Consider the following 21,226-nt stretch of genomic DNA (forward strand, 5'->3'; position numbering starts at 1 on the left):
ACGTTCTCCTTTGGGTCCTCTGTCTCCTGGTCTCCCCACAGCACCCTGAAAAATGGTTTTTGAAAAAAGATAAACTTATCAAGACTTTGCTGTGTATTCATGTGTTAGCAGAATGGAAAGCAACTGCCTAGGATTAACAGCTGTGGTTTCTGTGAGGAATAAAATACACAAAAGCATGTTTTCTTACCGGAGGACCTGGCAATCCATCTTTTCCATTGACTCCCTAAGAAAAAAAATTAATATGCTTAAGTGTTTTAAAAATATGAAAAGTAAAACGCAGTGTTTAGTGCCATATCAGTAAATGTTCTGAAGCTGCAGAAGCAGCAGTTTGTGTGGCTACAATATAGAAATACAAGGAGCATCAAGATGTGCACCAAATCTAGTGATCATCCAACATTAAATGACAAATTATAGGGAAATTTTGCAAATGTGGAATATTTGTGGAATAGGTACATGCACTTTCTAAGTTCCAGCTAGTCATAATACAACCATTTGAGAGATTTCTTTTACTCTAGACTTGGTGCTGAAATACCCTTCTGCTCTTAGAGAGATTGTGCCGTGTCCAGATCCATTCTTTGGTCCTTAGGACTTGTAGATGGCACCGTTTTAGTCTCCTGGATTAAAGCTATTTCCTTCCCCAAAGAAGGTGGTTGCATTCATAGCACCTGCTGGAAACTTTTCCAGGCCTACATTATCCTCCAGACTGGAATATGGCATGATCTGAGAGTCCTAGCTGGTACGGGCCAAAATAATGTCAGAGAGCATATTAACAATTGTACAATGCCAGATAATTGTGAGATAAACGCTCTGGCAGTGTTTAATTTAGTAGGATATTTATGGATCTGCACATGTAGCAAACTCACAGCTGTTTCATTGAGTGAGAAAGTATGACTTGTATGAGCAGAGACATCAGGAATGCTTCTTTCTCTGCATATACTGCAAAAGTGGACTTTTGCACAGATTAGGCAACTTGGGTTGATTTGCTTCTGTGGCCAGAGAACTTGTCTCTTCTTTCAAGGCAGAAGTGTAACGTGGAGATGTGCTGACAAGATGCAAATGTCTGCCGCTCATGCTCATCCCCAAAACACCAAAGTTCAGGAAAGATAATGAGTCCTGCACTACCCTTGCTGAACCCCTTCTGGAATATAAACTAGTTTTTTTTAAACCAGCTCAGACAGTGCTGACTACACTGCTGTCATGCTTTTATTACATAAAGGGAGCACATTAGACATCTCCTAAGTGAACACTAAATGCCTCAGCTGCAGTGTTGCATCACCTGTATACAGAGGAGTCTCAAAGTTTATTCAGTCATGAAGCACACGCTTCTCTATCTAAACTGAAACTGAGAACCTATTCTCTCACCCCATCCTTTACTGACTGCGCTGAGTGTCTGGGTTCATATTGCCCCCCTGGAAAAAGTACAAGAGGAAACTTTATGTCAACAAGATCCAAATGACCTTCATATGACCTTTAAAGGCAACATCTCAGTAACATTAACTATTAAAACACCACAATGCCAGGAATTCTTTTTTTGATGGTTGATATTGAGCAGCACAGCTCGGTGTGCTTTTCAGAAGTTACCTACTCTAACACAAAGCAAGATGTAATGTCCTTTCTTTTGTAACTTCTGATAAACTAAAACACATCTTTTTGTAACAAAATATATATATTCAGTATAAAATTGCTTACTGGTTTTCCTTGTGGTCCTTCTGGACCAGGGAAGCCTATATCTCCTATAGGTCCTCTTTCACCCTAAGAAAGAAGAAAATGTAAATCTGCATAAAAAGATCTTCCATTAGGTGTCTGAAATATTTGTTTGCTATTGAATCCAGAATACAGAACTCAAATCTGTACTTACAGGTTCTCCTGGCAGCCCTGGGGACCCAGGGGATCCTGGCTTTCCCTGCAAAAAGAGAATATTACAGATTCAAATTATTAGTAAGCCAAATAAAATTTTTGTCTATATCAAAAATTAGAGAGTACATATATATATGAGAGAAATATTCATGGTATTGTTCATTAATGCTTTAAGAGACGAAAAATAAATATTTTACCAGATTTTTATTGTATTTAATGAACAGGCTCTTGTGATAAATGTTACTCAGCAATAACATTAGGTTTTGTTTGGTTTTCTTTACCCTTCCTGAATACTGAGATGCTTTTATGAAAGTTTCTTTTAAAACACCATGATTTCCACCTTGAAGAAGTCATAGTCAGATTAAACTTTTTCAGTGTATATGTAAAATCAAGATTTTTCCTTCAGGTTATTTCTAGTCCTGATTTTTTTTGTATGTGACTTTACTACTGACTTAACGCCTTTTGCAAGTTTTCTTCATGACCTTTTTTGGTCACTTTTATTGTCATTTCATGTTCAGCCTGCCAGAATTCACAATCTTCCCTTATGACATCATTTAAATGCTGATTTTAAATGTCTCTTTTTTGACGGATGCCCTTCTTTTAGCTACTTGAATCTACATTTCCTGAAGGTATCCTTAGACAGATCCTCAGGTGACTTGCACAAGTGAAAGATCAAACCCATCAACACCAGGGACAACTCTGGGAACAGCTGGACTGAGGGTTCATGTTGAAATAGGCCTTGGTGGCAATGCTTGCAGGATCTCAGTCCAAGCTTCCCTGACAATCTCAGTAAAACACCAAAATGAAAATAAGAGGTTTATATTCCCACATGGGGAAAAGGGTGCACTATTCAACCTAGGGAACAATGACAGGTAAGGAAGACAAATTCTTTTCCAGCAAGATATGTGGATATGTCTCAAATTCCTCCTGGACTACTGAAAAAACATTTGTCTCACATGTCTGCTATTTTGTTGATTAAAACTCCTTAGCATAAAATGTGAAAGCAAACAATTTATTTCAGGGGGAAATATTTTATTTTAGTGGATTTTATTAGAACTAAGTATAGTCAACAGAATGTAACTCCATCAGTGAAGAAGGGACCTCATTAAATATTTCATGTCCAACTTGAACAGAGAATATCCAAAAACTTGGGACATGTCCAGCGGGAAATTCAGAAGAAATGCACAACTGTGATCATTCTAACAAGCTACAGCAGTATTATCAACAGTGTAAAATCTGTTTCAGAACAACAAACTTTGAAATTCTTACATCTACTATAAAATTCAGAGAAACACTTTTCCTCTTAAATGTGCAATTCTTTTAGGAAAACCCAATGAAATTAGGCTATTTAAGATGATGTTCTCTCTTGGAACTCACAGTAAATAGACTAAATCAGTGGCTAATGGAAATGGGAATGTGCAGACACTTCTCTTTATTTCATAAAACACATATTTATAATTTAAACATCTCCTGAATGTATTGGTAGCTGCCAAAATTTAATAATAAACATATTTGCATATAAATAACTCTATATTGCCTCCTGAAATATGGATAAACTTTTTTATTAAACTGCGAATGCAATCTAATATCTTCATTTCCTTTAGGAACACAAACAAATAATTATAATTTCAATTTATTATTAGTTTCTTTTACTTTCACCTACCACAAAATTCCTCTATGACTTTCAGAAACTTCTCTGAATACCACATCTAAATAGCTGACAAAGCATTCCCCTAAAGCCAACGCTTGATCAACTTGATATGCAGATCCTTGTGGGTGGCAATAACTGACGCTCATGATTTTTCTTTGTGGTAGAAAGATGCTCAGAAATTTGTGCATGCCCAGGAACATAAAAAACATCTCTATCTCTATTAAACAGAGGCAATGAGAAGAATCACACATTTATTAACTAAGTATATGCAGCTTCGAATTCCAGATTTATTATGTATTCACCCCACTCAGTCTTGTCATTTTAATGATAATATGAACCCTTGTTGCTATTAAAACTCTAATTTCTTTAGGGAAAACTCGTAATCTTCATACCTACGTATAAAGTACGAGCCAAGCACTGGTGTTCCACAGCAACTGAGATTACAGCTCAGCACCTAGCTTAGCCTGTTTTTTCAGCTTCTAAAAACCTGAGTTTTCTTTAAAGAATATACATACCGGTGTCCCTGACACTCCTGGTGCCCCAGCTGGTCCACGGTCACCCTGAAGAAAAGATAAATCTCTGTTTAAACTACAACAATCAAACCAGAAGTTTCTTGGTGGATTCCCAGTAAAACCCAAGGAAGTGAACTGAAAATGAGAACAAGAGCCAGGCTAAATGCTAATATTTATCTGTGGCACTGGCTCAATATGCAGTCTTGAGCAAGTAACCAAAATCCTTTGTTTAACTTCTCTCATATAAGGTTTCCCTTTGACCCTGTGCGAGGCCTCCCATGAAATGAATGGAAAGTCTCTGACTTATCTGTAGTTCTCCAAATAATTAGAATTTGTGGTCATTAAAATGACCAAAATTTACACAGGGTAATTCACTTTCATATCAACATCCCCATATTTAAGATGTACCTTTCTAAGAAGTTATTTCTTTCCTGCTACCCAGTCATCCATTTTACTATAAGGCAATGTCCTCTGCTTGTGCCATGGCCCCTTCAGGACAAGGGTTCTTGTTATAGCACACAGACACCTTCATCTCTGCTTTAAGCTAGAACAGTGTTGGTTTTTTGGCTGGAACTGATGAGTTACAGGCACAAATTCATCTTTCTCAATAGGACTGTAATCCAAAGCAGACAGATAGAGCTCAACAAGTGGTAAAACTCCACCCAGAGGTATTTACTCACTGATGTGTTGGTCTGCAACACTATGCTCTGTTACTGTAACATTGGTTAAAAATGTAAGAAAAAAATCAGGCTCCTCATTTCTAGGTTAATGTCAGAAAACCCCTGGCACTGCTGAAGCTATACTAACAGGAGAGTATTTTTCTGAGATGGGTTTATGTTACCTGGAGCAGATGTATTAAAACTCTGTAAACACCGCTGCATAAGCCACACTGGGTTCTGCATGAGAGCGCCAGGAAATTTGGGGATTTTTGGTTTCTGTTTTTATAAGTAATGGTGGCTTGTCTCATCCTCATCACTCTGTTCAGGTGCACGATGAAATTGCCGTTGATTAGAAACACTTAACTCCCTTACACAAAGTGTAACAGATGACAAGTTACGTATCTGACCTGGTGTTTGGAGGAAGCAGCTTAGAGGACACAGCTCAGCCTGTCCTGCTCTGGAGGCTGGCAGTGGTCACTCAGTGAGGAACACAACCTGCACCCCTGGAACACCGAATGGGGAGTGCTGAGCACCTGCAGTAGGCAGGGCTCGTTGTCTGGAGCCCTGCACTCTGCCTCAGTGGTTATTCCAGATCCAGAACTGGTGCTCTGCTCAGCCCTATATGCTGGCTATGATAGTGAAACTAGAAATGCCTAACACTTACTTCCCTTGCAATATTTTTTTCTCTTTTCAGGGTTATTCTGGTCCTTTCAGAAGTATGGCTTGCAGGACAGCTGCACCAGCCACTGTCAGCACAGCTGAGGGAGGGCACATTTTATCCAGAGGACATAAAGTTCTTAAGGCAGTTCATGAAATTATCATGAAATTCCAGCCAGTATTGTCTGTAGAAGATGGCATTCTGCTACACAGAGGAACGTCATGGCTCTAAATTAAAACCTAGACTGGCAGGCTCTGAGATTCTGTTCACTTATTTGCACCATAAATGTCAAAGTTTGACCAAATTTAGTAAAGTAATGATACTTTTATTTTGGGAGAGGGCCAAACACCCACTCAGCTAGTTTATATGATCTGATCCATTGCTTATTTCTTTTTATTTCATTCCTGTCCCCACTTTGTCTCAGTTAAACCTGTAATGTCTTCCTGTGTTTGCTCATTTTGAAATCAGACTAGTCTTTAATTGGTTGTAAACTGTAGAATTCCAGAGCAGGGAGCATCTCATGTAATTTAAGCATCTAGTATAGATACCTACCTTAGATCTTGGTAGGAGGAATGCACAGTGATATTGAGAGGGAAACTTTTATTTTATATTTCTTTGTGATGAAAAAAAGGTTTTAGTGAAGAACTTTTGCATAAAGTCATTTAATAGCATAATTCAAAAAGCTGGAAAAAATTCATTTGCGAAAAAATTCATTTGCAAAGAAATTTACTCTTTTTTCTTCCTGAATTAGAATATATAGAGAAAATCAAACTGGTTTTGTCGACAGAAAACATATTTACAGATTTTTTTTTATTTCTGTGCTAAATGTTTTGCACTTTGCTATATTTAGAAATGAATACCAAAATCGTGACTTTTTTAGCCTTTTATGAAAAGCTTTTCTTTAAATTTGTAATCAGCCTCCACAATTAGAAAGCAAAAGGCTGAGAACAAGATAGATGGACTGTAAAGGTAAGATGATGCTAAAGAGAGAACAAGAACCATACATAGGAAAAAATTAACTAATTACTATCAAGTATAGTAATATTCTACCGAGAATACTACAAGGCCTCCTACACACAATTTTCAATTTGCAGAAAATGAAATTTTATGCTTGGTGAGTATATTATTTATACCCATCCTAAAGTAAAAAAGGAAAATATAAGCAACTATGCAAAGATTTTCTCACAGAAACATTAGCTTAAACACAAAAAATAAACCAGACAAGGCTTCAGAAGACATTTAGTTGCAGACAGTGGCCACCAAGAAATCCCTTCTTCTTTTTAAGTGTCCTACCTTTTCCCCTGGGAGTCCTTCCAGTCCTGGTAATCCCATTGGTCCTGGGTCTCCCTGTTTTTAATTTTTTTTTCAATAAAAGATTGCATACATTAGATTAAAAGATAGGAATAAAAGATTGCATACATTTCCCACTCAACGTGGGAAATGGTGAGCAGTAAGCAACAGCAGATTATTTAACTTGAGATTACTAAAACAGGTAACCAGTTATTAGGTAAACAGATTTTGTTATGCATTGTTTTACTGATTTGCAAATGAAGCTTTTCCCAGATGCTCTGTGTGAGTATTTGGCTCAATGGCTTTATTTTGATGAAAGATGTAATACAAAAGACTCCACTCCAGTGCTCTTGCAAGCCAAGGTGACCTCTGAAGCACCTGCAGGCAGCACAGCCCTGGGGTGTAAGCATACACTGTCAACCAGAGAACCAACCTCCAAGTAATTCCGTGCTTTCTTCCCTAAACAAAGGTTACTCTGCAGCAAGGGACACACAGGCTGGATCCCTGGCTAGGTCTTAAAGTTTTGAAAGAAAATTGTAAACATGCTCCACTGTAAACATGCTCCACTGGAAAAATCAGCTTAACATTTAGAGTAGAGTGGGAAGGTCCTTTTAATTATTTTTTAAAAGAAAATTGATAATTTATCATGGACATTTAACCTACAGGCAACAATTCCAGTTGCAATTCTCAGTTAAATCAAAAGCCATGGGAAATTGCTGTCTGGATTTCCTGAAGTCTCTGACAGATCTCACTTTTCCCACCTAAACTCTGGTACTTGGTGTTTTCTGAGTAGGAAGGGGGTGCTGGTACAGAAAGATGCATCCAGCTTCCAGACATTATGGTGAAACAAAACAAAAACAAAAACAAACAAACAAAAAAAATTAAAGAGACTTTGAATCTTTTTAAACTCAAATTATTAAACTGTTTTAGAAAACTGTCTTAGAACTCCATGTTTTGCTGTCATTGACTGATAGGAGGTTTTGGTTTGGGTTTCTTATTGTTATTCAGAAGTACTGTATGTCAAACTACTTGGGGAATTCTCTATCAAAACCAAAAAGTACATACATACCACTGTTCCAGGATCCCCTTTTGGACCCTGCAAAAAGAACCAAACAAGCCAAGCCGCATTTAAAGAAAAACAGTTACACGATAAGATGGGTTTTTTAAAAGACTGCACTATGAGTATACTTTGCTAATGGAGTGCATTTAGAATCATTATCAATTCCAGCCCCCTCAGCTGATTAATTTAGTACAAAATCTTAGTAATATTTTGGGTTTTGTTTTGCTGTTCCAGAATGCAGAGAAAGACAGCTCTGTTGCTCGGTGCCAGCCCATGACTGTGGTTACCAAAGAGACAATCATGTCAAAACAGAACTTGCCTATGGTGCTAAAAAGGAGGAGAATGCAAGTAAGTGCACAGCATCTTTAGTTCCATGGAATGAAAGCAACAGTGTCCAGCTGCAAGGTGATGCACCTGCGGTGTGAAAGTCACCACCCCTGTATCACTTCCACAATATAATTCTTAGCTTTACATATTTTTCGGCACTGTAGCTACATTTAGTGAATCAGTGACAGAACTCAGATCAGAATTCATGAGCTTCTCATTTCTGGCACCAAATTTTATCCACTGCAAAACTATGCCTATACTATATACTGTACTATAAGTACAAAATTACACATTTTTAGTATAAGAATACTTTCACTGAAGAGTCCAATACCAAATTATGTACCATTTCTGCAGCCTTTACTTGCTAGGATGAAATGATTGAATCAGAATAAACCACTCTCCAAAATGGGCTAAACCGCTTGGCAAACATAAAATCACAGACTGCTACATCCCAATCATATCTTTATTTTTTCAATCTTTCACAAATAAAATCAAATTCCATTCAACTAATCCTCCTCTTTTTCTATGTCAATTAGCTACTAGAAATTAGAACTCTGGTAACACTTACTGGAGGTCCTGGTGGACCCGGATAACTCGCAACACTCACACCTCCCTGTAACAGCAAGTTTAAAAGTTGAGTTGGGCTAAAATTGGGTGGGGATTGAAAAAAAAAAGCAATTAACATTAAAGAGAAATACCTGCAGTTTATATAAGCTGCTCATTCCATTTCTTTCATTGTAAGGCATACCCTTTAAAGCATAAAAACCAAGTAAGTGTCACTTATGAATTCTAAAGGCAGAACTATTGCCCTGTTCAAGTCCTGTAGTTCAGCAAAGCTGTGGTATCCTTTTGTTCTCAATTTGTCAAAGATTCCAGATTTCAGAAGAACATTAGATACACACCAACACAGCTTGGGACTTTCTTTTTTTAGTTATAAAGCAAGAAACCTGTAAATTAGTATACACCATGTTTTGATTTTTATTATTATAATTCTCCAGAATAAACTTTGTGTTAGGTATTATTCCACTTAATTTAGAGTCCAGTGAGCTCCATAGACTTTCCTTAGGTTGACTGGGTTCTCAGGTATCCAAGCTGACAATTTTACTCTAATAATATTGGATACCAAGGTTAACTAATTTGAGCAGTTTTCTTAGAGGGTTTTAGTGATCTGAACTTACTCAGTGATGAATTGAGAGAAAAAAAAAATGGAATACAGAAACCTTTTGAAAAAAGACACTGTTACCTTCCTGCAATATTAATTTTTATTAGATCAACTCTCAGTTCTTTATATTACATTACATTGTTCCTAATATAAATTCAAGATATAAAACAAAATGTCTCACCGGAGGCCCAGGTGGTCCAGGTTTCCCAGGAGAACCTTCACTACCCTAGTACAGCAAGAGATTGATGTAACTCATTTACTGTAACTGGCCACATCTATTCCACACTCAAGCTATGATGACCATAATGACAATAAACAAGAGATACAGTCAATAAGAGCAGGTAATATCAAGAATAACTTCTCCTGCAATGTTCCTGCTTTAGCTTTAGGGAAGGCGTGAATCATTGCTTTGTACTAGTTTTTATTTTGTTAGTTACTTGCTGCTTTATGGGTAGTAACTTCCTTATGGCAAGATAACAGTGGTAACCTGGGTTGGGAAACATTTCATATGTACCAGGAGGGAGAGGAAGGGGAGAAAAAAAAAAAAAAAAAAGGAGTTGTTAATATGAATTTCTAAGCAACTGGCAGATAAAAGCTAACATTTATTTTATGCTTTGTATATTATTTTGCAAAAGCCAATCCTCAGTTGGTCATTCATATGTAAATAAAGAAGAGCTACAGTTTTAGAAATTCAGTGTACTTAGAAACATATTGAATATAAATTACAATTTTTTCTACAGAATCTTCCTTATGAAGAGATATAATGAATATCTTTTTGGTTTGTACCAAAAAGATAAAATATTCATCTGTTGTTGCCTGTATCTCTGGCCTGTTTTGCTGTTGTGCACGGAATTGACTATATTATAAAAAGTATAGTTGCTGAGATTTTTCCTCAGCAGAATCATGGGGTCTGTGAAGTTTCAGCAAAAGATTTCCCAAAAAATCTTTTCAAAATCTCATCATTACAATTCAGATAAATACACTGTATAATTTGGAACAAGTCTGTCAAGAATTTTTCACTGGCTTTGTTTGATCTTATTAAATGTATGTCAGTGAGACACTTAAGTCACAAATTTAAAATTACTAAGGTGGCAAAAATCAAGCTAAGTGCTCCATGCCAATAATTAGTTTAGCAGAAAAATATAATTCTTACTAAACATTTATACTAGGATAATTTTCAAATGGCCGTAATAATTGTTAGAAACTGTCAGCCTCCCAAAAGTGGTTTGAAGAGCTTCATGGGGAATTAAAATCCAATTATTTTAGAAAGCACATTATGTGATCAGTTCTCAAGTGTGTAGATGAAGGACAGAGGAGAAATCCACCAGGGCTTTATTTAAGTTTACTTCATTACTCTTCAGCCATCTGACTTTTGCATGTTTAGAATGATGAGACATGACCTGTAGAGCACAGGCTTCTCATTCCCACCTATGTGTGAATTGTGAACAAGAAACTATTAAAGACTTGTGTTTTGCATTCAGTTAGGCGAAAAGGAAATAAGGGGGGTAAATTTTTGTTACTGCAATCTGCAAGAACACAACTTTCATTCAAATTTTATACTGAAATAACTTCAGGGCTTTTCAAAATAGTTTTCTTTTTTACTCATACCAAGGCTTTGTAGGGAATTAGGATCACACATGTGGATACGGCAGTGCTACGCCTGGAAAATTCCAGAGTACTACTGAAAGAAAAGCTGTATTCGTACAAAAAATGTAGAACTTGTCCCAAAAAGTATTCTGCAGCAGTTTGTTTCTGCTGTATTACACTGATCTGAGGTACCCAAGAAAATGAATTTGACGTCTTAGTCATAATGAATAATATCAAGTTCCTGATAAACACATAAAATTTTGGAAAAAAGCAGTGCTAAGAGAGTGTAAATTAAGCATAAAGGAAGCTTACATATTTTTTCAGAGTAAGTAACACCCAAAAACTTTCAGTGCTTGTACAATTACTTTTGAGTACAATATTGGTAAAGGCAAGAGAAGCACAGAAGCAGTCACTAGTCATATCTATTTTAGAAACATATTTTCACTTTCCTAAACATTATATGTATTATACCTGAAGAAAATTCTCTGCAACTTAAATATACCACAAGAATTGCACTTCAAAATATAAGCCCATATGCACAGCATTGATTAGGGAAAGTACTTGTAGTGAAACACAAATAAAAATTTGAAATGTATGCCACATTCTTGTTACACTCTTGTACTTGTTTAAAAAAAAACCCTAAACACAGTTTAATAGGATTGCCAAACCTTCACAGACCTTTACCATGAATAAAAAGATGAAATACCTTTTCTCCTTTTGTTCCAGCTGGACCAGGATGTCCAGGTCTTCCTGGGACTCCCTGCACAACACAGAATTGTTGATATAAGTTAGGAAAAAATGAAACACAATATTTTTGCAGTGTCACTATGTTTTTAAAATATGCTTTTTGTAGGTAGTTTAAACCTAATTATACTTCTCCTTCGGGTTTAAATATTTCTCTTCTCCTTGATACAACTGCTGTGTCCTCCTGATAAGTCCTTTGAAGGGTAAAACTTTTCTTCACCATTGCATTTTCACCTTGACAAACTAAATGTGGTGACCCTAAATGGCACATATTGATACAGCTGAGAATCACATTTTACTGCTAAATGCCAATTTAGTATTCCACATTAAACTTCTTAAATGTGCTACAATTTTTGAAAGAAGTATTAGTATTGCCATGAAACCTAGGAATGAACAATGATCATACCAACTAATGTGATTCCATCCCATAAGTAGAAAAGAATATTTGAAAAAATTTCGAAGAGGACCTTTCCCAATAACACCAACAATTTTAATGATATATTTCAATGTCTTAAAATATTGTCAGCTTCTTCTAATTCTTTGGGTTTGAGTTGTGAAACTAAGTAATTATTTTGTTTCGGCACTAGATTTTTTTCAGAATGACTAGCTGGAATTATTTTTAGATTTTATTGCTAACATGACTCTAATTTGGGTAAAAATACATAATTCATTGCAAGTTTGCACATCATAAATCATGTAACCTCACAGATTCTCTAGTAAAGTCAAAACTTCAAATCTATTTCAGTTCCATAAACTTTGAGTCCAGACAATAATGGTATTTTCAGTAACATCAACACCAGTATAGTTTACTAGAGCCAGAAAGGGTAAGATTTTATTGTTACTCTCCTAAAAGATAAAAGAAAGGACTAGAAACTAGGCAGTTATAGCAACCTCTACAGAAATAAATTAGATCATGGGTGATACCACACACTTACAGATGGGCCACTGGGTCCTGCTATACCTGGGAGTCCAGGAGCACCTTGAAGACCCTGGAAATTAAAAGAGCACATGTCTAGTTCCTCTCCCACTTATACTTCAAAAATACCTCTGTTCAGCATGTTCAGCAGTACTGTACCTGTATTACAGCACATTTGCTTCTAAAATGTGGGCATTATTTTTGGAAATGGTTAAAAAAGTAACCGCCCCACCAGGTAGGAAAGAGAACTGGGTTATCATTGAACCAGTTTAGAGGCAACTTCTTGCTTGAATGATAAACACTTGTCCTTCAACCCTTCACATTTTTAACCTATATTTTGTAAATAGTTTTGTCTTTAGTTGTGCAGATAAGAACAGATCTCAAGCTTTTCCTTAGAGATTAATTTTCTATTTTCTTTTATTAACAAGCTTTTTTTTTTCTTCTGAGAAGACATTTACTCAGGCTTCTCAATATTACCTGATGCTATCTAAATTAAATGATACTTTCTGCCTCATTTTTGATTTGACTTTTTGGTAATTGAACATGACATTTTACATCGTATTTAATGATCTACTTTCCTGCTTGTATTCTATTCCTTTGTCTGAAAATCAATGGACTCTAGTATCCACCTACTAAACATACAGCCGTGCAACTCACTACAGTGGATAGAGGCGGGATTTGAGACAAGCCTGTATGTCATTGAGTCTTTCCTCTGCCACACCAGGTTTAGGTGCAATTTTAGACATGTAAAAGTCATGTACTAATGAGAGCTAATGCTCTTGGTTCTCCCTATAATCCACAAAGATAAATAGATTCTTCCAAGCAGTGATTAACTTCATCTGTCCATCCTCTGACAAGAAAAATCCCCTCAGAGAAGGTGTATTTCTCATTTGAAATGCAGTGTTTAAGAAGGAATGGCTAAGGAGGCAGCCTGGAAAGCCACAGAGGTCAGGAACCCTGAAACAGGTGCTCTGAGGGAGAGACTGAGGGAAAAACTTCAGAGAGAAATAAATCAGCAAAAATGTAGAGATGGAGAGACATTGATTTTCCTTTCTTGCTCCTACACACAGAGGACATTGATCTGCCTCCGCAGCTTTCCATAGTGGTAAGGTAAATACTAATGTGATCTCTGCTCTTTTTGAACTCCTTTATTCTGATGGTATATTTACATGAAAAATTAATACGAAACCAAAGGAAGATTTTCTATAACTCTTACTATTGATATTAAAAAAACTCTCCCCTGAAAAAAGAAGTGCTTTGAAAATGAAGATAAGTTCAACAAAGATTAAAGAGTGATTGGAAAGCATATGGAAGTTAATGAGCATATTTCAAAAGGATTCAGGTGGGCCTCTATCTTTCTTCCCATTTCTTCCCATTCCAGCAAAAGAATAAAAATAAAAAAATTAAAATTTGTAAAAGAAGTTACTTTTAAAATGCTTTCATACGTGTTTCTGAAAAAAATAGTCACATGAACCCTCACCATGTCATAATCAAAAGCTGCTGCAAAACATTGAAAATATCAGAGCTAAGGTAGCTCACCAACTCTCAAATGGTGAAGAAACACTTGAATAACTTACTTATTAACACAGCATTAATGAAAAATATACAATAAATTTTCTCTAGACTCCTCTGAAAAATCTGCCAGTCATAAACTTGCTGTTACCTAATTACTTTCTTAATTCCCTGCAATATCTTATTTATGTCTCAGTTGTTTAATAGTATTCAAATTGTTAAAATTGTTTTGCCAACGCCTCATCCTCCTAAGGTTGACTGGTAGAGGTATCCTATATGGCACACAAAGTATGTTTTACTTTCTCATTTATTTTTTCAGTGAAATTCTGAAGGAAGTTTGCTTACGGTTGTCCCATCCTTTTAGGGAATATGATCTGAATTCCACCTGTCTTAGAATGCAATGCAAGATGTAACCAAAAGTATGTATTCTATTATCATCTGTTAAAATCAGGTGAGGCAGTGTTATCTCTTCCACTACCCATTCTCCCCCCAGAGGCATATCTGCTGTTAATGGGCCATTAAGGCTCACCACATGACTGATAAAATTACACCATCCCATTGTGAGATGCTCCACCCAGGGGGAGGAACCAAGCATTCCTTCCTGGATAAAAGCTGAGATGCAGAACACCAGAGCAGCCTGTTTCCACTGGATTCCCAGAGGAAGACCAGACCCATCTACACCACCACTGGACCTTCAGAGTCGCTTCTACAGGATCATTGTTTCAACAGAACCACATCTGTCACTCCAGGAGGACTGCAGCCACGATTTTAAGTGGACTGCTACCAATACCCTGACCAACAGGGTGTCAGGTTGTATTCTGACTCTATCAGTAGTTTTTTTGTTTGTTTGATTGCTTTTTTTCTTTTTTTGTACTGCTGCATTTTTATTTTAATTTTCCTAGTAAAGAACTGTTATTTCTATTCCCATATCTTTGCCCAAGAGCCCCTTAATTTCAAAATTATAATAATTCGGAGGGAGGGGGTTTACATTTTCCATTCCAAGAGAGGGTCCTGCCTTCCTCAGCAAGACACCTGTCTTTCCAAACCAAGACACACCTCAGGAGGCACTTGCTTCTATAAGAAGCAAAGACTTAATGAGTTCTATATATCATGTAAAACCAAAGGAAAAAATAAGCATGATACTTCCGGCTGACAACATGCTTAATTCTGGCGCAAAACAGTAGCAGGAGTTGCATGGTTTTTTTCCACATGAAACTGTCTACTTTTGTAAGCCAAGGATGAATACATTTTTTTTGAAAACTATTCTCTCGTTCTACTACCCTTTAAAAATTCTTAAGAGATCACAGCCTTAGTGAAAGATAAGCCAAAGAAAGATAGCCAAAGAAATGTGACATGCTTATAAAGAATTGCTAACTCCCCAGTCAATACAATCTGAATTCCTTTTGTATTTTATAGGTGCTGTGTCTTCTAACCAGCACTCCTAAATTGAAAGAGAGCTGTATGTGATTAATCCCAATTAAGTATTTTGGAGTTTCAGAGTGCTCACCACCTACTTTTTAATGGGCTACTTATTTTAACTCTTCAGCTGACTAGGATCACTAAGAAATTCATTTATTTATCCAGATTAATTTGCTTAATAGCTTCTGTTGTGGTGATGTTCTTTCTTTTTTTTTTTTCCCCCTTAAAATTGCTCTTGCTCATGTTAACTGCAACTATTTCAATTCAAAATGAACACTATAGCAGCTATTTTGGATTTGACACCACAACTCATTTGGCTTTTTTTCCTTCTCCATAAAGACATAAAAATAACTCTAAGGATGTAACATGAGATGCACAATATTGTAAATACTTTAAATTCAGCCTATTCAAATATTTTTTAGTTTCCACTTAATAGTAGATGCTGCTAATATTGTTCTCATCAGATTATTTGCTTAATGGAAAATTTTCAAAAGCGAATTCTAAAGGGGAACCAACAAAATGAAAGCAAATATGTTATAGACACAAAGCATTTTCTGAAAATATTTGGCATTAGCCTATTTTTTGCTCTATCCTATATCCTTAAAAATCAGCATAGAAATGTATGTGAGGATTTAAAATATACAAATGAGAAAAAATTCACAGAAAATTAAACAGATGTTATTTAATTGAATAATAATATTCAATCCTGTTGAAAAATCAGAATCAAGGGCGATTTGTAGAACTACATTAATATCTCAGCAGTTTTAAAGAACTAAATAACATTCTGTCCATTTTATTTTCAGTCTAAGTCTTTAGTCAGGTTCAGATAAAATTACTACCACTGTAGAAATGAAGTCATTTTACCTCATCACCCTTTTCTCCTGCAAGCCCAGGAAATCCACGTTCACCTTTGCTTCCCTACGAAGACATAACATTTAAACAAATATTTTCTATTAGAGAACAATGAATTCCATGCTCTATAGGGCATTTTATGACCCACGTTCAATATGTGCTAGCATGATGCCCTCCCAGCCATGGTGCCTAAAACATAAAGCAAAGGGTCAAAACTGTCTGAAAGCTTTTAAATAATACCCCCCAGCAACGTGAAAGGAAATGAGTAGTTTGTACCTAGGAGGCAAAATGCTGAAAAGACCTTAAGATGGAGGCATTAACACCAAAGAGCTTGAATGGTTGCTGAAATGGAGAAAGTTCAGTTCTATGGAATTAGTCTCAACGACAGAAGACATCTAAATGTCAAACCATGTGGCTTTTTATCTGATTCCAGTGAAGCAGGATTTTGATTGATGTCAGTGAAACTTCAAGTCCCAGGGAAATGGCTGTGTTACTTCCATGGGAACGGGGTGCAAAGACACAGGATGGTCCAACTGTGTTGCACACTTGAGGGAGACATGGGAAGTTTGCCTCTTCCCTGCAGAATTCTCTTGTGACTGACTCACGTAAAATGAGTCTGTAGATAGCAAAGCACAGCAGGGCAGTCAGATCTGAGCCAGCTTTAATAGAGGCATGACACAGAAAAGCTATCCAGGCCTGGGACTCAACTTAGGCTATTTTCTCACTCAATCAAGAGAAAAGGCAAACTGACACATGGAGAGGCCTGAAACATAAAAATCATTTGAACCTAGAGGCTGCTCAATGCCACAGGGATACTGATCAGACCAAGAAGTCAAGTCTCGCAAAGGTAAGAATCTGGCCTTTTGCTTTTAAGAAGAAGAAAGCACTCTTCAAAACTTACTTTTGGTCCTTCTCTACCAGGAATGCCTGGAGGACCTCTTGTGCCAGGATCACCCTGCAGAGATGACAGAAAACGAAGTGAGAAATAAATATTTTTATGACATAGATCTGATCCATGCAGACTGATCTGTGCACACTGCTTCCTTCCTGCCTTTCTGCCCAGCCCTTCATTTTACCCCAAAGCCTTCTCTTCAGTCCTTGCTCTCTTCTAAACCATGTACTTGTTCAGAGAGACTTCCGTGTTTTCCTTCCCATCTCTTATACTCTCTACTCAAATCATGCTAACACACTTTATCTTAATTTTGGATAGTCCCAGACAAACGTATGTTTAGGTTTGAACATCTTCCTTTTAAGGATTAGTCAGAGATGAAGGCTACTTGTTACTCTCTCCAGCTTCAAATTTGTAGTTATTTAAAAGTAAATGACCCCTGCATTGCTGAGAGAAGCATTAGCCAGCAAAATTGCAGTCATATAGAAGTGCTAACTGCAAAACACCGAGAAATGAAGAATGAATCATAAAGAATCAGCAAGAAAGAGAGCTCTGACAAGAAGAGCATGTACAGCAAAAAAGACAGTACAATTACAAACAGAAAGAAAGACCTAAAATAAATCAGACTTGAAAATAGGAAAGTCAATAAACCCTAAGTACATATATTAATAAAGGACAGTAGAAATGATGTGTGCTTTTCATAATGAAATACTCCCGAGAACAATTTCATTTCAGAATATTGCAGAACACTCCAAATTCATTATTTTTCAAAATATTATCTTAGAAATTCTACACTATTTTCCCCACTTGGCATATTACTGAAATTAATGCTACAAAGTGAAGTGGAGAATAGGGTGTATTTGTAGGAATTCATACTCTGGGCTGGATGTGCTGAATAGGCACTCACTGGCTACTATCTCACATGCTGTTAAAACACTATTTTGCAAAATTTCTGTAAAATATATTTCGTAAATATTTTTAAAAAGAAAACAAAAATCTGCAAAAAACCACAATAATATTTTAGGCTAGCCCTGCAAGTCAGAACTGAACCTATAGAAGATCTCAAGTTCATGTGTTTGTTTAAAAAGTGTGCTTATAGCAAAAAAAGACATTTAATCTCTAAAAAAATTTACCTTCAGTATAGCACCCATGTCTCCCACAAGTGGAAGTGCAACCTGAAATCAAAAAAGGCATCTGCAGTTAATGTTTTACAAAGCACTTCTAATTCTGATGAGTTTTCATTGCTTCTAAACTTTATATTGTTACACGTAGAGCTGATAATATATATATGTTGGTTGAAGCTACTTTTTAATGAAAACTCAAAAGAAAAAAACAGGTTTTCAGATATAGTTAAATATCACAGTCTATCAAACCTATCAATTGTAATTCTTCGCTACAAATGAAATGAAATTTCTCAAACAATGACAACAGTATAACTCCTGAACACACTAATACTGTAGCTTCTGTAGCACATCAGCAACAACTTAATGTTACTGGAATGTCTTGTATTCTCACCTGATTATCTTCAATTGTTTTCCTCCTCCTTTCTCCTAGGCTTTGACTCTACTGTGAACTGTAGCACAAACTCTGGAGATGCCAAAGCTAACTTCAATAAATAAGATACTGAAAAAAAGATACTGGAAATAATCCAGCTACAGCAACAAAAGCAACAGATGTAATGTTTTTTCCTGCCTTTAAACATTAATATTTAGTGTGTAACTCCCTGGTGCCACAATTGAATTGCTACCAATACTAAAGCTGACCCAATTAAAGATCAGTCAATGGGTCTATACTGCACTGAAACAGATCCCAGATTTCTGAGACCCACCATTAAACTTGCATTTAAAGACTCCCTGTTAAAAACTCATTGCCCTGGTTATCATCAGCTTTATTCACAGACTCTCAAATTACTAATTCTTGTTTTGTCTGGCAGTAGCTAAATCTAAAATCATATCAATCTGTATTATATGTATAATCTGCATACTGTAAATTTAGACATATTCAAAATAAGGTGATTGTTTTTGTTTAGCCTGTTTCAATTCTTTCCATCAGGAAGAAGAAAAAAATAAGCACTTTTTTAGCATATTCCAAAACTGCCAGTTAATAGCAGTAAGTGTCTCAGATCAGCTCAAGAGACACACTGCTGAACATAATTAACCAGAAATATCATCACGAGTACACCATCTTAGGGTGGCATAACCACCTTTGAAAGCATGCCGAGTTGTTTCTTAGGGGGAGACAACACCACCTAGCACAACTTGAGGACATAGTTATGTAAGGTGCGAGTTCATCCTCTGCACAGAGGTAAACTGCACATAGACAGGATCAACTGCTCTAAAAAACTTGTGACAAGACTTGAAAACTGACTTTTCACCCTTCTCCTTATGACATTTTTCAGATAGGCAGGTTATTACCATGTCACCTGTTGGTCTTCCTGCTGGACTAGAAGCGTAATTTCCGCAGTCTCTCCTCTTTTCTAATGTTCTTATTTTATCTGCTCTATCGGTGTATGGCACAGAACCCCAATCCCTCAGTGTGAAAAGGTCCTAACCCCAGCTGCAAAGGGCACACATGTACGAGAACAAGCTGACTGCGTTTGTGCCACACAGCCCCTCCCCTCTCTGTGTGAGGCAAGTCCAGCCTGACTGCAAACACAATCTCTAGAGCCATAACCGTGTGTTGCTCACACTCTGAGTATTATTCATTATTATTCAGAGTATTATCATACTCTGAATAAGTATGATGATGTTGCTCTCTGAATATGTATGTATGATTTATGCTGGGATTATGAAAATGCTAAAATAGCCTTAATTCTCCAGATTCACTCCTGCTTGCTACATCTTCCTTGAAAAAATGTCCTTTCCAAAGAGAAGAGTGTTTCAAGAGAGCAGAAGGCAATAATTACCCTGTTTGTGAGTTTTACCATTTAGACCTGTCTGTTTAATAGCAGCATCAAATATTTTACTTTCATTTAGTTTACAATGAGCTGTGCCTTCCACACTTATTCTACTTATGGATTTTGGTTTTCCTTATTAAGCACTTTGTCCTCATCTGTCTCGAGTTAAATCTTGTTGACTTCAGACAGCCTCTGAATTTTGATTACATCTTCAAAAAGCAGGTAATCTTTCCCACTCCAATTTCACAGTTTTATCTACTTACCCAAATCAAATTAAATCACTGACAAGAACTGAGCAATGGAGAGACCTCTCTTTCCAAGTTTGACAATAATCTGCTGAGAGACACTCAGATCCATGATTTTTGATAAGCATTAACTACATAGTAACTAGTTCTAAGCATTTTTTCTTGCTTAAAGAAACATCATGAAGAGAGTCTCAGTTTTATTGAGGCCAAGGTATGTAACAGGGCTGTTTTCCTGTCTTTCCCAAGTAACTACTTCTACTTTATATCGCTGGTTCTTCTAGACTTGCTAGGCTATTTCACCTCATATAAATTTAAGATATTTGCACCAAAGCAAATGAAAAAGCTTTCCCTGTATACGTACAGGATCACCTGGAGGGCCTGGTAGTCCTGGCTTTCCATCTCTTCCTGGAGTGCCCTAGAAACAAATGTAAAACTTGACGGCCTTTAATCATTGATGAGGTACACATTACTTTTTCTTTTATATATATAATACTGTCACTTACATTAATACCAGGGGTACCTGGAACTCCTGGTAATCCTGGAGGTCCCCTAGGGCCCTAAGAGCACAAAAGGTCATTTAGGGTATAAGAATACCTTTCCTGCAAAATTCTTAAACTACATTAATGTATTTTTGTATTAAAGAGAAAACTTTGACTTTACCCTACCTGCACACCTGATGAACCAGTTGGACCTATAGGACCCTGTAAGAAAACACCAAATAATCAGCAGTTACACTTTCTGGGATAAGGGAGATGAACTTCATTAAAAAAATGCTGAATGTGGGATATTTGTGCAGTTTTCACTTCGAGAAAGACTTGCTTTAAGGTTTGGCTTTAAATCCAAATGTAATTTTGCCAAAGTTAGAGACCTCAAGACTATGTGAATGCCCATTTTTCAGGGCAAGCATTTCCAAAATTTAATGATCTGTGGTGAAACTTGATATTTAACAAGAAGATTAATAAAAAAAGCGCCAATGAACAGTTGAATAAA

General features: G+C 36.5%; 1 protein-coding gene across 2 annotated transcripts in view; it reads right to left on the minus strand.

Moving 5' to 3' along the window:
• The window catches only part of COL19A1 (collagen type XIX alpha 1 chain), a 178,359-nt gene that overhangs the window by 12,424 nt on the left and 144,709 nt on the right, over positions 1-21,226 (minus strand). For both annotated transcript variants that reach the window (XM_066179717.1, XM_066179718.1), the window contains exons 28-45: positions 20,902-20,937; positions 20,740-20,793; positions 20,598-20,651; positions 18,229-18,270; positions 17,108-17,161; positions 16,219-16,272; positions 12,443-12,496; positions 11,470-11,523; positions 9,358-9,402; positions 8,713-8,763; positions 8,583-8,627; positions 7,697-7,723; positions 6,631-6,684; positions 4,024-4,068; positions 1,859-1,903; positions 1,690-1,752; positions 188-223; positions 1-45 (exon numbers count right to left, since the gene is read on the minus strand). In XM_066179717.1, coding sequence (XP_066035814.1) covers positions 1-45; positions 188-223; positions 1,690-1,752; positions 1,859-1,903; positions 4,024-4,068; positions 6,631-6,684; positions 7,697-7,723; positions 8,583-8,627; positions 8,713-8,763; positions 9,358-9,402; positions 11,470-11,523; positions 12,443-12,496; positions 16,219-16,272; positions 17,108-17,161; positions 18,229-18,270; positions 20,598-20,651; positions 20,740-20,793; positions 20,902-20,937 — 858 coding nt within the window. The remainder of the gene's footprint in view (positions 46-187; positions 224-1,689; positions 1,753-1,858; positions 1,904-4,023; positions 4,069-6,630; positions 6,685-7,696; positions 7,724-8,582; positions 8,628-8,712; positions 8,764-9,357; positions 9,403-11,469; positions 11,524-12,442; positions 12,497-16,218; positions 16,273-17,107; positions 17,162-18,228; positions 18,271-20,597; positions 20,652-20,739; positions 20,794-20,901; positions 20,938-21,226) is intronic.

Source organism: Chamaea fasciata, unplaced genomic scaffold (genome assembly GCF_029207755.1).
Source record: "Chamaea fasciata isolate MVZ Bird 193981 ecotype frontalis unplaced genomic scaffold, bChaFas1.0.hap1 SCAF_3, whole genome shotgun sequence".
Taxonomy (NCBI): domain Eukaryota; kingdom Metazoa; phylum Chordata; class Aves; order Passeriformes; family Sylviidae; genus Chamaea; species Chamaea fasciata.